This window comes from Salvelinus namaycush, chromosome 19, assembly GCF_016432855.1.
Source record: "Salvelinus namaycush isolate Seneca chromosome 19, SaNama_1.0, whole genome shotgun sequence".
NCBI classification, from domain to species: Eukaryota; Metazoa; Chordata; class Actinopteri; order Salmoniformes; family Salmonidae; genus Salvelinus; species Salvelinus namaycush.
Window position 1 is genome coordinate 15880451 of NC_052325.1, and position 17602 is coordinate 15898052.

The window sequence follows — 17602 nt, forward strand, 5'->3', positions numbered from 1 at the left end:
ATAGTAACAGGAAACGAGATCGGACTGGAACAGATCTCTCTCACTGTTTGCCCTTTCTCTCTCTCTTTCTCTCTCTCTCGCTTATTCAATTCAAATGGGCTTCATTGTAATGGGAAACATGTTTACATTGCCAAAGCAAGTGAAATAAAAACAAGTGAGAAGAAACAAATGTAACAACATCACCCAAACACATTGCTCTCAAAAATGTTACAATTTTTTTTTTGACATTTTCAAGTGTTATATTATCAGCTATGTACAGTGTTTTACTAATTTGAAAATAGTCATAGGCACGAATCGTAGAGGAAGATACATAAATACATATTGGATGGAATTCACAATGTTGTTTGTGTGCCACTGTTTCCCTTCTCTTTCTTTTCCTTTTCTCTTCTCTCTCTTTTCTCTCTCGCCCTTTTCTCTCGCTCTTTTTTCTTGCTCCTCTGTCTCTCTCTCTCTGATGACACTCGCTAAAAACACCCGGTGGTTTAATAGTGCGAATCGTGCTCCGCTCCAGCGGTCTGTTTTATAAACGCAGCCCGACCGGCCCTCTCCGGTCTGCCTGCCGCCTGGCTGCGGCCTGATGGATTGCCGTTGAGAGATGTTTGTTGTGGAAACTATTCTTAGCACCAGGGATGGGCGTCGACGTGGTCTGGCTTTTCCTCCTGTTGTACACACACACTGTACACACACACACATACACAACCAGCTCTTCAAAGATGCGCAGCTGGTTCTTTTACTATTCACCTGTGCATTGTAGAGGCGTAGCTGTCAAACATTCCGGCCTTGGACACTGTAAATCATTTACGGCCTAGGCATGGTGGACAGGTAGCATATAGCCTATCCTTATAGACCTACAGAAATGTAGAGAAACCCTCCCTTGACATGAAAAATGTCTAAAGCTGCCATTATCTTTCTCTATCCTAAGAAATATCTAAAACACTTTTTAAATATATAGCCTGTATATTAAATATCTACAGTACCAGTCAAAAGTTTGGACACATCTACATTGTAGAATAGTATTGGAGACATCAACAGCGTAGCCTAGTGGTTGGAGCGTTCGACTAGTAACCGAAAGGTTGCAAGATCGAATCCCCGAGCCGACAAAGCACAAATCTGTCGTTCTGCCCCTGAACAAGGCAGTTAACCCATTGTTCCTAGGCCGTCATTGAAAATAAGAATTTGTTCTTAAACTGACTTGTGTGGTTAAAGAAAGGTAAAAACAACAACACATATGGATTCATGTAGTAACCAAAAAAGTGTTAAACAAATCAAAATATATTTTATTTTATTGCAGCACTCCATCACTCTCCTTCTTGGTCAAAGAGCCCTTACACAGCCTGGAGGTGTGTTGGGTCATTGTCCTGTTGAATAACAAATTATAGTCGGACTAAGAGCAAACCAGATGGGATGGCGTATCGCTGCAGAATGCTGTGGTAGCCATGCTGGTTAAGTGTGAATTTGAAATAAATCACAGATAGTGTCACCAGCAAAGCACCCCCACACCATCACACCTCCTCTTCCATGCTTCACGGTGGGAACCACACATGCAGAGATCATCCTTTCATCTCACAAAGACACGGCTGTTGGAACAAAAAACCTCAAATTTGGACTCATCAGATCAAAGGACAGATTTCCACCGGTCTAATGTCCATTGCTCATGTTTCTTGGCCCAAGCAAGTCTCTTCGTATTATTGCTGTCCTTTAGTAGTGGTTTCTTTGCAGCAATTTGACCATGAAGGCCTGATTCACGCTGTCTCCTCTGAACAGTTGATGTTGAGATGTGTCTGTTACTTGAACTCTGTGAAGCATTTATTTGGGCTGCAATTTCTGAGGCTGGTAACTCTAATGAACTTATCCTCTGCAGCAGAGGTAACTCTGGGTCTTCCTCTCCAGTGGCGGTCCACATGAGAGCCAGTTTCATCATAGAGCTTGATGGATTTTGCGACTGCACTTGAAAAAACTTTCAACGTTCTTCAAATTTTCCGGATTCAAATTTTCCGGATTGACTGACCTTCTTATCTTAAAGTAATGATGGACTGTCATTTCTCTTTGCTTATTTGAGATGTTCTTGGCCTAAAATGGACTTGGTCTTTAAATAGGGCTATCTTTTGTATACCACCCGCACATTGTCACAACACAACTGATTGGCTCAAATGCATTAAGGAAAGACATTCCACAAATTAACTTTTAACAAGGCACACTTGTTAACTGAAATGCATTCCAGGTGACTACCTCATGAAGCTGGTTGAGAGAATGCCAAGAATGTGCAAAGCTGTCATCAAGGCAGAGGGTGGCTATTTGAAGAATCTCAAATCTAAAATGTATTTTGATTTGTTTAACACTTTTTTGGTTACTACATGATTCCATATGTGTTATTTCATAGTTTGATGTCTTTACTATTATTCTAAAATGTAGAAAATAGTACAAATTAAGAAAAACCCTTGAATGAGAAGGTGTGTCCAAACTTTTGACTGCTACTGTACATACTGTATTACCTCAATTACCTCGACTACCTCGTACCCCTGCACATTGAGTCGGTACTGGTACTCCTTGTATATAGCCTTGTTATTATTTTAGTGTCAGAATTTTTTTAGCAAATGTTCTTCTTACTTTTTAACTCTGCGTTGTTGGGAATGGGCTCGTAAGCATTTCGTGTTAAAGTCTACATCTGTTGTATTCGGCGCATGTGACCAATATAATTAGATTTGATTTTGTGTTTTGCAATCTTGTGTTGCCGATCCCTTAAGCTAATTGAACAATCTAAATCTGTAACCCCATACCTACAAGTTTCTTTGTAGGCCCAATGCACTCTGCTGTTTTATGTAGGCTTTTAATGTGGTTTATTGCTTAACATTGTGAGTTTAGGCCTACATGGATGGACCGACGGAGAGCGTCATAGCACCGTTTGGTATTAACTGTCTTGCAGAGCGCTGGTCGGTTGGAGGTGTTTTAAGATGGACTGTCCCATGAGGGGATGACATGCTCTCCGCTACACAGATGTACGGAACGGTTCCCCCGTGGATGAGTCACGAGAGGGCCCAAATGTATGGGATGGTCATGGAGGAGAGGTCAGTTTGCCTTTCCATCCATCCACCTCTCCTCCACCCTCTATTCTCTCCTCTCAACCTCTCCATGTTCCTCAGTTGACATACAATCTGGCTGCACTCTTTTTCTCTTTCCCCTTCCGACTGCTGAATTCAGTCCCCCTGACAAAGTTTTCGGTGAGTGTGTGGAAAAAACAGTGCAAGTGACGATGTGGCAGAACGGGAAAAACAACGATCCCGGCTGTTTGGGCTTGTGGACTTTCTCGGGCCTGATTCTCACACACACAGGGCATAAAGGGTCCGTGCCATCCGGGATGACCGGGCATAAAGCCTGTCACATGCTTGGAAACCGTTCACGCATATATTATGACGACATTTTGCGACGTTTTTGTTCGTTTTGGTGTTCGGCAGGGGCAGGGCCGGCATTATTGGCTTCCTTAGGGGGCCTGGCCCGGCCTACCGTACCTCCTTGCCCGTCCAAATAAAATATAAACATACTGATAATTTATTTCCCGAGACGCCGGTGAAGAAGGATGCAAGGGAAACAGCGCCCCTCTGTCTTGGTATGTGTGGCCCATGTATCTGATGCAGTCTGGAGTACGGCATGTCCCATCCCACCATATAATGATACAATAGAGTGGGCCACCCTGTTCTTCATTCACAATTGGTGATTACAATTTTTTTTAAATTATGTTGTTATAAAAAGAAGCTGTTACCGTGTTCCAAATCATATGCTTTCTGTTTCATAGCTGTTTTAGCGATAGCATATTTGAAATGTATTAATTACACTGTTAGAATGTTGCAGTCACAATTAGCTTGAAGGGGAGTCCCCCTTCGGTAGCCGAAGTCTACACCCCTTCGTCAGTGATTGGTCAACAGAAGTAGTCCTGGTAAGAGTGGGAACTATGGATGGGATTCTTCAATCAAGTGTTTGTTTTCATTCAACGAGAGACTGCTAGTTTTCATGCACATTTTTTTACTTGAGAAATACTGCGCTAAAATCTTAGTTAGTTGTAAAATGATGCGACTAAGACCTCCTTGGCAAAAACGTAAAAATCTATTATAGATTTCTTGATTTATCTTAGATTAATTCAGACTATTCTGAGGAAGTTTATACTGGCTATGTTGTTGCTATGGTGTCTCAAGAGGGACAAACAGTCAGCTTTTTTCTTGTTTTTCAAGCGAATGTCTATAGTTAACTTCTTACGGCTGAAATTCTGTTAACAGGATCGATTTGACAACAGCCAGTGAAAGTGCAGGGCGCCAAGTTCAAACAACAGAAATCTCATAATTTAAATTCCTCAAACATACAAGTATTATACACCGTTTTAAATATAAACTTGTTGTTAATCCCACCACAGTGTCCGATTTCAAAAAGGCTTTACGACGAAAGCATACCATGCGATTGATTATGTTAGGTCAGTGCCTAGTCACATAAAAACACAGCCATTTTTCCAGCCAAAGAGAGGAGTCACAAAAAGCAGAAATAGAGATAAAATTAATCACTAACCTTTGATGATCTTCATCAGATGGCACTCGTAGGACTTCATGTTACACAATACATGTATGTTTTGTTCGATAAAGTTCATATTTATATCCAAAATCTCAGTTTACATTGGCGCGTTATGTTCAGTAATGTTTTGCTTCCAAAACATCCAGTGATTTTGCAGAGAGCCACATCAATTTACAGAAATACTCATCATAAATGTTAATGAAAATACAAGTGTTATGCATGGAATTAAAGATATACTTCTCCTTAATGCAACTGCTGTGTCAGATTTCAAAAAACTTTGCAGCGATAGCACACCATGGAATAATCTGAGTACAGCGCTCAGAGACCAAAACAAGCCATACAGATACCCGCCATGTTGTGGAGTCAACAGAAGTCAGAAATAGCATTATAAATATTCACTTACCTTTGATGATCTTCATCGGAATGCACTCCCAGGAATCCCAGTTCCACAATAAATTGTTGTTTTGTTCGATAAAGTCCATCATTTATGTCCAAATACCTCCTTTTTGTTCGTGCGTTTAGTTCACAAATCCAAATTCACAAGGCGTGAGGTCCAGACGAAAAGGTCCAGACGAAAAGTCAAAACAGTTCCATTACAGTTTGTAGAAACATGTCAAACGATGTATAGAATCAATCTTTAGGATGTTTTTATCATAAATATTCAATAATGTTTAAACCGGACAATTCCTTTTCTTTAGAAATGAAAGGGAACGCAGCTCGCTCTCACGCAGCTCGCTCTCACGCAGCTCGCTCTCACGCAGCTCGCTCTTAGCTCATGGCATTCTGCCAGACCCCTTAGTCAAACAGCTCTTATTCTCTCCCCCTTCACAGTAGAAGCCTGAAACAAGGTTCTAAAGACTGTTGACATCTAGTGGAAGCCTTAGGAAGTGCAATCGGACCAAATTTACACTGTATCTTGGATAGGCAAAGACTTGAAAACCTACAAGCCTCAGATTTCCCACTTCCTGGTTGGATTTTTTCTCCGGTTTTTGCCTGCCATATGAGTTCTGTTATACTCACAGACATCATTCAAACAGTTTTAGAAACTCAGAGTGTTTTCTATCCAAATCTACTAATAATATGCATATCTTAGCTTCTGGACCTGAGTAGCAGGCAGTTTACTCTGGGCACGCTTTTCATCCGAACGTGAAAATAGCGCCCCCAGCCATAAGAAGTTAAAGGGCGTATGCGAGGCACAGACGTTCACTTCGTCTAGCCAAGTTCTTCTGCTAGGAGCAAACAGAACCTAGTATGCGGGCACCTTAAGAGTTTTCAGTTTCATCTCATGCAGATGTTGTTCGGGCAAGCCAGGCAGGCAGGAATCGGTTGTGCTCAAGCCTCTAGGCAAGGAAGAAGAGGGGGAAGGGAGGAGCTGCGCAAGCGAGGGAGAGGGTGATTAATGAGCTTGGGGTCACTGTAATAAAAGCGGCATGCCGGTGGCGAAGCAGCTCGAGCCACAGACGCGTTTCTTTCCAATGATGGAGGAGCCGAGTATCTCTCTCTCTCTCTCTCTCTCTCTCTCTCTCTCTCTCTCTCTCTCTCTCTCTCTCACTCACTCACTCACTCACTCACTCACTCACTCACTCACTCACTCACTCACTCACTCACTCACTCACTCACTCACTGACTCACTGACTCACTGACTCACTGACTGATTTGGCTATATAGGGACTTCTTGCTAGACGCAACCAGCACTTTCACCATACAAAGGTCACAACGAAGGGCGTATTAAGGTCTGACGCTGTGTGTGAGTGTGTGAGTGAGTTTGAGTGTGTGTGAGAGAGCCTGGTTTGGGCCATTTTCTACTGTGTGGGCTAACTGAGAAGAGAACACTTTCCTATTCTGGGTTTTGAAATACATCTTCATGGAGTTTGTTTATTAATTAGTGTGTGTGTGTGTTTGTGTGTGTGTACGATCCAGTGCGCCGTAGCAAAGGTTGAATGGCCTCCCACTGGAGTGGTCTGTGAACTATGATCGTCCCTCGCTTAGCTTGCTGCCAGAATGGAGGGAGAGAAAGAGGGAGGTAGAGAGAGAGGGTCAAGGAGGCTAGAGCGAACAAGTGAAAACGAGTGTGTGGAGAACGTGACTGAATGGCCTGGGCCCCACAATGCACGTTGTTTACTCCCTGGGTAGGCGGGGGGCTGAATTGAGAGCGTGGGGTGGAAGGGGGACTACTTCAGCTGGCGGGTGTGTATTTATGTGTGTGTGTGTGTGAGTGTGTGAGTGTGTGTGTGCGTGTGCGTGTGTGTGTGTGTGGGTCGTGATAGATGTTGCTATAGCAGATACATCACACCCTCTCCCCACCTTTCTGCCCTTCCTTCACCCTCTCTCTCTGTTGTTGTTGCTATTGAAAACTCAAGCCTTTAAGCTTGTCATTAACTAGAGCACTGTCACACCACTGTGTGTGTGTGTGTGTGTGTACAAATTATTCTGACCATGTGTTTTCTCTTTCCAGGAGAGTACCTGTTAGTGATGCGGGGACCCAGAGAAACCTGGATTTAAGAGAAGGCAACCACATCACACAAAGCATGGTGCGTCATCCATGTATAAGATGTGTATTAGTGTTATAACACTGTTTATAATAAGGTTAAGAGACATTAACCATACCCTCATACCTCACACAAGTGAAGTCTTACCGTGTGTATAACATGTTACAGGTGTATAAGGCAAGTGGAAGAGTGGTGTATAGCAAGTTGAAGAGTGGTGTATAACTAGTTGAAGGGTGATGTATAACCAGTTGAATAATGGTGTAAAACTAGTTGAAGTGTGGTGTACAACCAGTTGAAGAGGTATGTATAATCAGTTGAAGAGTGGTGTATAACCAGTTGAAGAGTGGTGTATAACCAGTTGAAGAGGTGTGTATAACCAGTTGAAGTGTGGTGTATAACCAGTTGAATAGTGTTGTATAACCAGTTGAAGAGTGGTGTATAACCAGTTGAAGAGGTGTGTATAACCTTTTGAAGAGTGGTGTATAACTAGTTAAAGTGTGGTGTATAACCAGTTGAAAAGGTGTTTATAACCAGTTGAAAAGGTGTATATAACCAGTTGAAGAGTGGTGTATAACCAGTTGAAGTGTGGTGTATAACCAGTTGAAGAGTGGTGTATATCCAGCTGAAGATTGGTTTATAACCAGCTGAAGAGTGTATACCAGTTGAAGAGGTTTGTATAACCAGTTGAAGAGGTGTGTATAACCAGTTGAAGAGTTGTGTATAACCAGTTGAAAAGTGGTGTATAACCAGTTGAAGAGTGTTGTATAACCTTTTGAAGAGTGGTGTATAACCAGCTGAAGAGTGGTGTGTAACAAGTTGGAGTGTGGTGTATAACCAGTTCAAAAGTGGTGTTTAACCAGGTGAAGAATGGTTTATAACCAGATGAAGAGTGGTGTATAACCAGTTGAAGAGGTGTTTATAACCAGTTGAAATGTGTTGTATATCCACGTGAAATGTGGTGTATACACTTTTGAAGAGTGGTGTATAACCAGCTGAAGAGTGGTGTGTAACAAGTTGGAGTGTGGTGTATAACCAGGTCAAAAGTGGTGTTTAACCAGGTGAAGTATGGTTTATAACCAGTGGAAGAGTGGTTTATAACCAGTTGAAATGTGTTGTATAACCACGTGAAATGTGGTGTATAACCAGTTTGAAATGTGGTGAATAACCAGTTAAAGTTTTGGTGTATAACAAGTTGAAGTGTGGTGTTTAACCAGTTTTTGACCTGTGGTGTATGACCAGTTGAAGAGTGGTGTATAACCAATTGAAGAGATGTGTATATCCAGCTGAATAGTGGTGTATAACCAGTTGAAGAGTGGTGTATAACCAGTTCAAGAAGTGTAGGGTATAACCAGTTGAAGAGTGGCGTTTTACCAGGTGAAGTTTTGTGTATACCCAGGTGAAGTGTGGTGTATAACCAGTTGAATAGTGGTGTTTAACCAGTTGAAGAGGTGTGTATAACCAGTTGAAGAGTGGTGTATCACCAGTTGAAGAGTGGTGTATAACCAGTTCAAGAAGTGTAGGGTATAACCAGTTGAAGAGTGGCGTTTTACCAGGTGTAGTTTTGTGTATACCCAGGTGAAGTGTGGTGTATAACCAGTTGAATAGTGGTGTTTAACCAGTTGAAGATGTGTGTATAACCAGTTGAAGAGTGGTGTATAACCAGCTGAAGAGCTGTGTATATCCAGTTGAGGTGTGGTGTATAACCAGTTGAAGAGGTGTGTACAACCAGTTGAAGAGGTGTGTATAACCAGTTGAAGAGTGGTGTATAACCAGTTGAAGAGGTGGGTAACACCAGTTTAACCAGTTGAAGTGTTTTGTATAAACAGTTGCAGAGGTGTTCATAACCAGTTGACGAGTGGTGTATAACCATTTGAAGAGTGGTGTATAACCAGTTGAAGAGGTGTGTATAACCAGTTGAAAAGTGGTTTATAACCAGTTGAAGGGGGTGTATAACCAGTTGAAGAGGTGTGTATAAACAGTTGAAGTGTGGTGTATAACCAGTTGAAGTGTGGTGAATAACCAGTTGAAGTGTGGTGTATAACCAGTTGAAGTGTGGTGTATAACCAGTTGCAGAGTGGTGTGTAACCGGTTGAAGTGTGTTGTTTAACCAGTTCTTGAAGTGTGTTATATAACCGGTTGAGGAGTTGTGTATAACCAGTTGAAGAGGTGTGTAAAACCAGTTTAGGAGGTGTGTAAAACCAGTTTAAGAGGTGTGTATAACCAGTTGAAGAGGTGTGTATAACCAGTTGAAGAGGTGTGTATAACCAGTTGAAGAGTGCTGTATAACCATTTGAAGAGTGGTGTATAACCAGCCTGAAAGTAGTGTTTTTCAAGTTGAAGATGTGTGTATAACCAGTTGAATTGTGGTGTGTATCCAGTTGAAGAGGTGTGTATAACCTTTTGAAGAGTAGTGTATAACCAGTTGAAGTGTGGTGTATAGCCAGTTGAAATGTGGTGTATAACAAGTTTAAGTGTGGTGTATAACGAGTTGAAAAGTGGTGTTTTACCAGTTGAAGTGTGTTGTTTAACCAGTTGAGGTGTGGTGTATAACCAGTGGAAGAGTTGTGTATAACCAGTTGGAGAGGTGTTTATAACCAGTTGAATTGTGGTGTTTAACCAGTTGAAATGTGGTGTATTACCGGTGGAAGTGTGGTTTTTAACCAGTTGTTGAAGTGTGGTGTATAACCAGTTGTAGAGTGTTGTATAACCAGTTGAAGAGTTGTGTATAACCAGTTTAAGAGGTGTGCATAACCAGTTGAAGAGGTGTGTATAACCCGTTGAAGAGGTGTGTAAAACTAGTTGAAGAGGTGTGTATAACCATTTGAAGAGTGGTGTTTAACCAGTTGAAGAGGTGTGTATAACCAGTTGAAGAGTTGTGTATAACCAGTTGAAGTGTGGTGTATAGCCAGTTGAAATGTGGTGTATAACCAGTTGAAATGTGGTGTGTAACCAGTTGAAGATTTGGTGTATTACCGGTGGAAGTGTGGTTTTTAACCAGTTGTTGAAGTGTGGTGTATAACCAGTTGAAGAGTTGTGTATAACCAGTTGGAGAGGTGTTTATAACCAGTTGAATTGTGGTGTTTAACCAGTTGAAATGTGGTGTATTACCGGTGGAAGTGTGGTTTGTAACCAGTTGTTGAAGTGTGGTGTATAACCAGTTGTAGAGTGTTGTATAACCAGTTGAAGAGTTGTGTATAACCAGTTTAAGAGGTGTGCATAACCAGTTGAAGAGGTGTGTATAACCCGTTGAAGAGGTGTGTAAAACTAGTTGAAGAGGTGTGTATAACCATTTGAAGTGTGGTCTATAACCAGTTGAAGTGTAGTGTATAACCAGTTGAAGAGTTGTGTATAACCAGTTGAAGAGGTGTTTATAACCAGTTGAAGGGGGTGTATAACCAATTGAAGAGATGTGTATATCCAGCTGAATAGTGGTGTATAACCAGTTGAAGAGTGGTGTATAACCAGTTCAAGAAGTGTAGGGTATAACCAGTTGAAGAGTGGCGTTTTACCAGGTGAAGTTTTGTGTATACCCAGGTGAAGTGTGGTGTATAACCAGTTGAATAGTGGTGTTTAACCAGTTGAAGAGGTGTGTATAACCAGTTGAAGAGTGGTGTATAACCAGTTCAAGAAGTGTGGTGTATAACCAGTTGAATAGTGGTGTTTAACCAGTTGAAGATGTGTGTATAACCAGTTGAAGAGTGGTGTATAACCAGCTGAAGAGCTGTGTATATCCAGTTGAGGTGTGGTGTATAACCAGTTGAAGAGGTGTGTACAACCAGTTGAAGAGGTGTGTATAACCAGTTGAAGAGTGGTGTATAACCAGTTGAAGAGGTGGGTAACACCAGTTTAACCAGTTGAAGTGTTTTGTATAAACAGTTGCAGAGGTGTTCATAACCAGTTGACGAGGGGTGTATAACCATTTGAAGAGTGGTGTATAACCAGTTGAAGAGGTGTGTATAACCAGTTGAAAAGTGGTTTATAACCAGTTGAAGGGGGTGTATAACCAGTTGAAGAGGTGTGTATAAACAGTCGAAGTGTGGTGTATAACCAGTTGAAGTGTGGTGAATAACCAGTTGAAGTGTGGTGTATAACCAGTTGAAGTGTGGTGAATAACCAGTTGAAGTGTGGTCTATAACCAGTTGCAGAGTGGTGTGTAACCGGTTGAAGTGTGTTGTTTAACCAGTTCTTGAAGTGTGTTATATAACCGGTTGAGGAGTTGTGTATAACCAGTTGAAGAGGTGTGTGAAACCAGTTTAGGAGGTGTGTAAAACCAGTTTAAGAGGTGTGTATAACCAGTTGAAGAGGTGTGTATAACCAGTTGAAGAGGTGTTTATAACCAGTTAAAGAATGGTGTAAAACCAGTTGAAGAGTGGTGTAAAACCAGTTGAAGTGTGGTGATTAACCAGTTGAAGAGTGGTGTATAACCAGTTGAAGTGTGGTGTTTAACCAGTTTAGGTGTGGTGTTTAACCAGGTGCAGAGTGGTGTATAATCTGTTGAAGGGTGGTGTATAACCCGTTGAAGTGTGTTCTATAACCTGTTGAAGAGGTGTGTATAACCAGTTGAAGAGGTGTGTATAACCAGTTGAAGAGGTGTGTATAACCATTTAAAGTGTGGTGTATAATCAGTTGATGTGTGGTGTATAACCAGTTGAAGTGTGGTGTATAACCAGTTGAAGTGTGGTCTATAACCAGTTGAAGAGGTGTGTGTAACCAGTTGAAGAGGTGTTTATGTAGTTGAAGAGGTGTGTATAACCAGTTGAAGTGGTGTGTATTTCCAGTTGAAGATTGGTGTATAACCAGTTTAAGAGTGGTGTATAACCAGTTGAAGTTTGGTGTATAACCAGTTGAAGTGTGGTGTATATCCATTTGAAATGTGGTGTATAACCATTTGAAAAGTGGTGTATAACCTGTTGAAATTTGGTGTATAACCAGTGGAAGTGTGGTGGTTAACCAGTTGAAGAGGTGTGTATAACCAGTTGAAAAGGTGTGTATAACCAGTTGAAGTTTGGTGTATAACCAGTTACGGTGTGGTGTTTGACCAGTTGAAATGTGGTGTATAACCAGTTGAAGAGGTGTGTATTACCAGTTGAAGTGTGGCGAGTAACCAGTTGAATTGTGGTCTATAACCAGTTTAAGAGTGGTGTATAACCAGTGGAAGTGTGGTGTAAAACCAGTTGAAGAGGTGTGTACAACCAGTTGAAGAGTGGTGTATAACCAGTTGAAGAGGTGTGTATAACCAGTTGAAGAGTGGTGTATAACCAGTTGAAGAGTGGTGTATAACCAGTTGAAGAGGTGTGTTTAACCAGTTGAAGTGTGGTGTATAACCAGTTGAAGTGTGGTGTATAACCTGTTGAAATGTGGTGTGTGACCAGTTGTTGAAGTGTGGTGTCTAACCAATATAAGAGTGGTGTATAACCAGTTGAAGAGGTGTGTATAACCAGTTGAAGAGGTGTGTATTACCAGTTGAAGTGTGGCGAGTAACCAGTTGAAGTGTGGTCTATAACCAGTTTAAGAGTGGTGTATAACCAGTGGAAGTGTGGTGTAAAACCAGTTGAAGAGGTGTGTACAACCAGTTTAAGAGTGGTGTATAACCAGTTGAAGAGTGGTGTATAACCACCTGACGAGTGGTGTATAACCGGTTGAAGAGGTGTGTACAACCAGTTTAAGAGTGGTGTATAACCAGTTGAAGAGGTTTGTATAACCAGTTGAAGAGTGGTGTATAACCAGTTGAAGAGGTGTGTATAACCAGTTGAAGAGGTGTGTATAACCAGTTGAAGAGGTGTGTATAACCAGTTGAAGAGTGGTGTATAACCAGTTGAAGAGTGGTGTATAACCAGTTGAAGAGGTGTGTACAACCAGTTTAAGAGTGGTGTATAACCAGTTGAAGAGTTTTGTATAACCAGTTGAAGAGTTTTGTATAACCAGTTGAGGAGTGGTGTATAACCAGTTGAAGAGTGGTGTATAACCAGTTGAAGAGGTGTGTACAACCAGTTTAAGAGTGGTGTATAACCAGTTGAAGAGGTTTGTATAACCAGTTGAGGAGTGGTGTATAACCAGTTGAAGAGTGGTGTATAACCAGTTGAAGAGGTATGTGTAACCAGTTGAAGAGTGGTGTATAACCAGTTGAAGAGTGGTATCTACCTTTTGTATTACGTGTGTAATATTGTCTATAATCAAATCAAACTTTTTTTATTCAGCACATTTCTTACAGAGGATGCATTTGAAAGTGTTTAATTAACAAATAAAATAATACATGTTGAGAAAGATAATAACTAGACAAATTAAAATAGTAAATCAGTGAACCTTAGAGACTAATGCATTAAAATAAATAATCCAAGAAATTTGAAATGGGATATAACACGTTTATAATTGGTTTAAACCTGTGTTATTTCTCCTGTAGGTGGATGCCAGGCTAACGCCCCTGGCCACCATGGGGCTGGACCGCAATGCCTTGATGCGGGACGGCCTCCGCCATCACGGCAGCGTAGTTTACCCAGGGATCCGAGCGCTGTCGGCCGAGAAGCCCCACGAGGGGTCCACTACCCTCCCCCTCAGCTACAACCGGGACGGCCTTCCAGACCTCCTCTACAAGCCTGACATTTCCATGGACCGGAGCAAGCCTACCAACGGCTACCTGGACCTGTACAAGAGCTCTCCACCAAGCCTCCATAGAGGACCAGAAGGGCTGGACAGGAGAGGTGTGGGACCTGGGGGGGAGAAGCCCTCAGAGCTGGGTCTGGGGGGTGCTGGTGCAGGAGCAGGCGGGTACCTGCGTCTGCCCTGGGGGCTGAGCCGGGGGCTGTACCCCGAGGCGGGCCTCTACCCCTATATGGACTCTTCCAAGTATGCGGCCCTCAGCATGTACAAGGCCCAGTTCCTCAATCAGCCCAGCCCCTACCTGCCCCAGCACCTGGCCTACCAGTCCCTCTGTGCCTCCCAGGGGGGGAACATGAACCCTGCTGCTGCCTCGGCCGCCGAGAGGCTCTACTACATGCCCCCCTACCCCCCGTCCCCCATCTCCTCCTCCCTGGTGGGGTCTCCCATGAGGATCCCAGCGGTGTCGGTGGCCCCCACCTCCATGGTGCACTGCCAGGAGAAGGGATTGAGTGTCGGGTCTCGTGTCCACCACGAGGGGTCTCCGTTTGGGCAGCAGCTTCACCAGCCGCCCCCTCCGCCCCAGCACCTTCTCCCCCCCCACACAGACAGAGACCGAGACAGACCCCCCAGCAGAAGCAATAAGCCCAGTAGACCCCCCTCCAACAAAGGAGCCAGTAACAGCAGTGGTAGTAGTAGTAGTAGTGGTGGTAGCAGTGGTGGGAGTAATACTAATAGTAGTAGCCTTCCTATTGATTCCTCCCCTCGCGCCTCTTCTCGCCTCCCCCAGCCTGCTCCTCCCCTGCCTCCCCCTCACATAGACAGCACCATGGACCTACAGAGGGCAGTCTCTAGAATAGTACCGTTATCTTCCTCCTCTTGTTCCTCTTCCTCTTCCCAGACGATACCTCACTCATTCTATGTGAGCAGCATGGCTCCAGAGCACCCATCCCCTGCCTGGCCCAGCCCCCACAAACCCAGACCCAGAGATGGGGTGTCGGATCACAGGGCTGGAGGATGTGAGAAGAGACCCAGTCAGTGCCCTTCTAAACCATCCTCTGAGCGGCCAGCCCCACTGAACCAGCCCCCGACTACCAAAGACCCAGCAGACCCAAAGCCTCTCGACCTCTCTGGAAGATTGTTGGAGTTAGGCCTGCCTCCTAACAGCTTCCCTGTGAAGATGGAGGCTCTGGGGTCCCCGGGGCCTCGGTACGGACCTCCCCCTAGCCGGGAGCTCCTGAAAGAGACCCTCTCTCTCTCACCCCCCTCCCTACCCTCCCACTCCCACTCAGTGGTCAGCAGCACTTCCTCTAAAGCCCCAGAGAGGCCGGAGATGATCAGCACTTTGCACTCCTCCTGGGTGGTGCCCACCCTTACACCCACCTACACCATTGGGTCTACCCACGCACACCCCCACCCCCCAGCCATGTCCCCATCCCCCAGGCCCAGCCCAGACACCCAAGGGAAAGGCTCCTCTCCATCTGTCATCAAACACAAGGCTCTGGAGAGAGTCCTGCCCCAGCCCCAGCAACGCAGTCCATCCTGCCCCAGGGTAGGAGAGACAAATACTACCCCAATACCTTCCAATCTCAATCCTCCCTCCACAATACCCTTGTCCCCCAAACCCAATAATGATTGGCCCAAACACAGCCCCAGCCAATCAGAAAGTTCCCCCATGGCCGGCCATCTTAGGAACTCCACAGAGAAGCCCCCCAAAGCCCCCAAGAGGGCTGAGACATCCCAGGAGGTGTCTCCATATAATAAACGTCAGTGTCTAGAGAATGCCAATGGGCACCCACCCAGCCACCTCTACCTGCCCCAGAGCGAGGCCTACCTACCTCACAGCATGGTGTACGCCAACCGATACCTGCACTACTCTGTACCCGACGGCATGGCCCTCCACTCTCTCCCTCTGCCAGGGAAGGGCCCTGCCTACCCTCCCCCCATCCTGCTTGGCAGTAACAGCCTTTACCCTTCCCACCTGGCAGCCAAACACCCCTTACCATACCACAGCCACGCTGGGGAGTACCTCACGTACAACTCCCAGGAGATGGCCCACCCTCTGATGCACACACACACAGACTCTAAAGCCCTGGAGCGGGCAGATCAGGGGCCCAAGTCCCGTGGCCAGGGCCAGGACAAACCTAGGGGACTCAAAGAGGATTTTGGTGTATCCCACAGGGGCCGGAGTGATGTGGAGACAGGGGAGGGGTCCCATGTGAAGCGCAATAAAGATGCAGGGGAGTGGGGAGGGAGCCAGCCCAGACCCCTCTCCTCCTCCAGCACCAGTATCCCTTCCAAAGATAGAATCGTCTGCATTGACCTCGTCCACTCCGACACAGATGGAGAGTCCACGCCGGCCGCCAACCAGCCGCCACTCCCTGTCATCGTTCCCATCACCAGGGGCAACCAACACCAGTGTGGCCATGGCGACCAAAGCATGAGGGAAGTGGAGCGGGAGCCAGAACACCAACTGCATCATCATCATCTTCATCACCACCCCAGCCCAAGCTCCACCCTGAGAACTACCCACACAGACAGACAACCAGAGACCCCCTGTATGAGACCCAGGCCCCTCCAGGAGACAGGCTGTCCGGGTGTGGCCTCTAGCCCACCTCAGGGCTCCCCAGGACTGGTTACTCGGGCCGAGGAGAGCCGTGAGGACCAGATCCCTTCCTCAGACCCAATGGACCAGAGGGAGCAGGTCAAAAGCACCCTGCGCTGTGCCCGCACATCTGGGGACCGCAAGACGAGAGACCGGACTCTTGGAGATTGTGACCGCACCGCAGTAGACCGTACAACTGGTGATAGTGGCCGCATGCCTGGCGACCGCACGTCTAGAGATCGCACATCATCTTGCGACCGCACGTCTGGAGAGGAGAGAGAAGAGATGGACAGACGAACCTCCTTCCACCCCATCTATCGCTACATGGACCTGGGGAAGGAAAGAGAAAGAGAAGGAGAGAGCGTTGAAGACACAGAGGAGTCACATGGAGAGGGGGATGAGGACGAGGAGGGTGGACGAAGAGGTTCACGGAGGACCAGTCTGACCAAGAGGATCGCTAACTCTTCAGGCTACGTCGGCGACCGCATCAAATGTGTCACAACCGAGCTGTATGCAGACTCTAGCAAGCTGAGTCGGGAACAGCGCGCCCTGCAGGTGAGTTGAGAGAACTGCGGCGTTAGGTGGGTTAGGGTGGCGGGCAATGGTTGTGGATGTGATGATAAACATGACTCATTTATCTGAAGCCTTTCACAGTTTACATTTCAGTTCCCATGTGGTCCATGCAGGAATCAAACCCCCTACTCTGGTCAATTCTGCCACTCATTCTAGGGGGTCATAGCGGGTCCTTGTAGTTTGGAGAGACAATATGTCTTCATATAGATGTCTTAGATACCTGCTTCCCATATCTGAACTGGGTTGACGGTTAGTCCAGGGTTATAGACTTATCCCAGCCCTTAGCTGTTGCCTCTGAGTTTATGAGTGGACATTTGAAGCCTGTTGACAGTCAGTGATTTAGTACAAGGCCAGTTCAAAGGTTAATCTAGCCCTGTGAGTTGTCTAGGCAACATTGGTTAAGTTGTTAGCGTGCCCTGCTCTGTGTATCTTGCTCCGGGAGAAAGAGAAGGAGAGTGTGTGGGGGGGGGGGGGGGGGGGGGGGGTTCAAAGGCACGTGTTGCTGGGCTTCACATTGTGACAGCGGTAACCTCATGGTTCACCCTGCCTCTTGCTGTGCTTAACCCCAAGGTGAGCCAGAGGGGCTGAAAGGTGGATGGATGGGGTCCCTTGTTGATAAAGCAGCCCCCTCCACCCTTCCAACCACCCCACCCCGGCCTTGTCCAAGGTCACACACCCCTCCCCCAATGACTATTAGTGGATAGCTTCTCACTCACACCTATTGAACATATGAGAACACACACACACATGCCATATACACAAACACTGATTCAGTGCTGCATGATTG

General features: G+C 45.3%; 1 protein-coding gene across 2 annotated transcripts in view; it reads left to right on the forward strand.

Annotated features, from left to right (window-relative positions):
* LOC120064169 (BCL-6 corepressor-like) overlaps positions 1 to 17602 on the forward strand; it is a 72488-nt gene that overhangs the window by 10605 nt on the left and 44281 nt on the right. For both annotated transcript variants that reach the window (XM_039014552.1, XM_039014553.1), the window contains exons 2-3: positions 7010 to 7085; positions 13444 to 16797. In XM_039014552.1, the coding sequence (XP_038870480.1) occupies positions 7083 to 7085; positions 13444 to 16797 (3357 nt within the window). In that variant the 5' untranslated portion in view covers positions 7010 to 7082. The remainder of the gene's footprint in view (positions 1 to 7009; positions 7086 to 13443; positions 16798 to 17602) is intronic.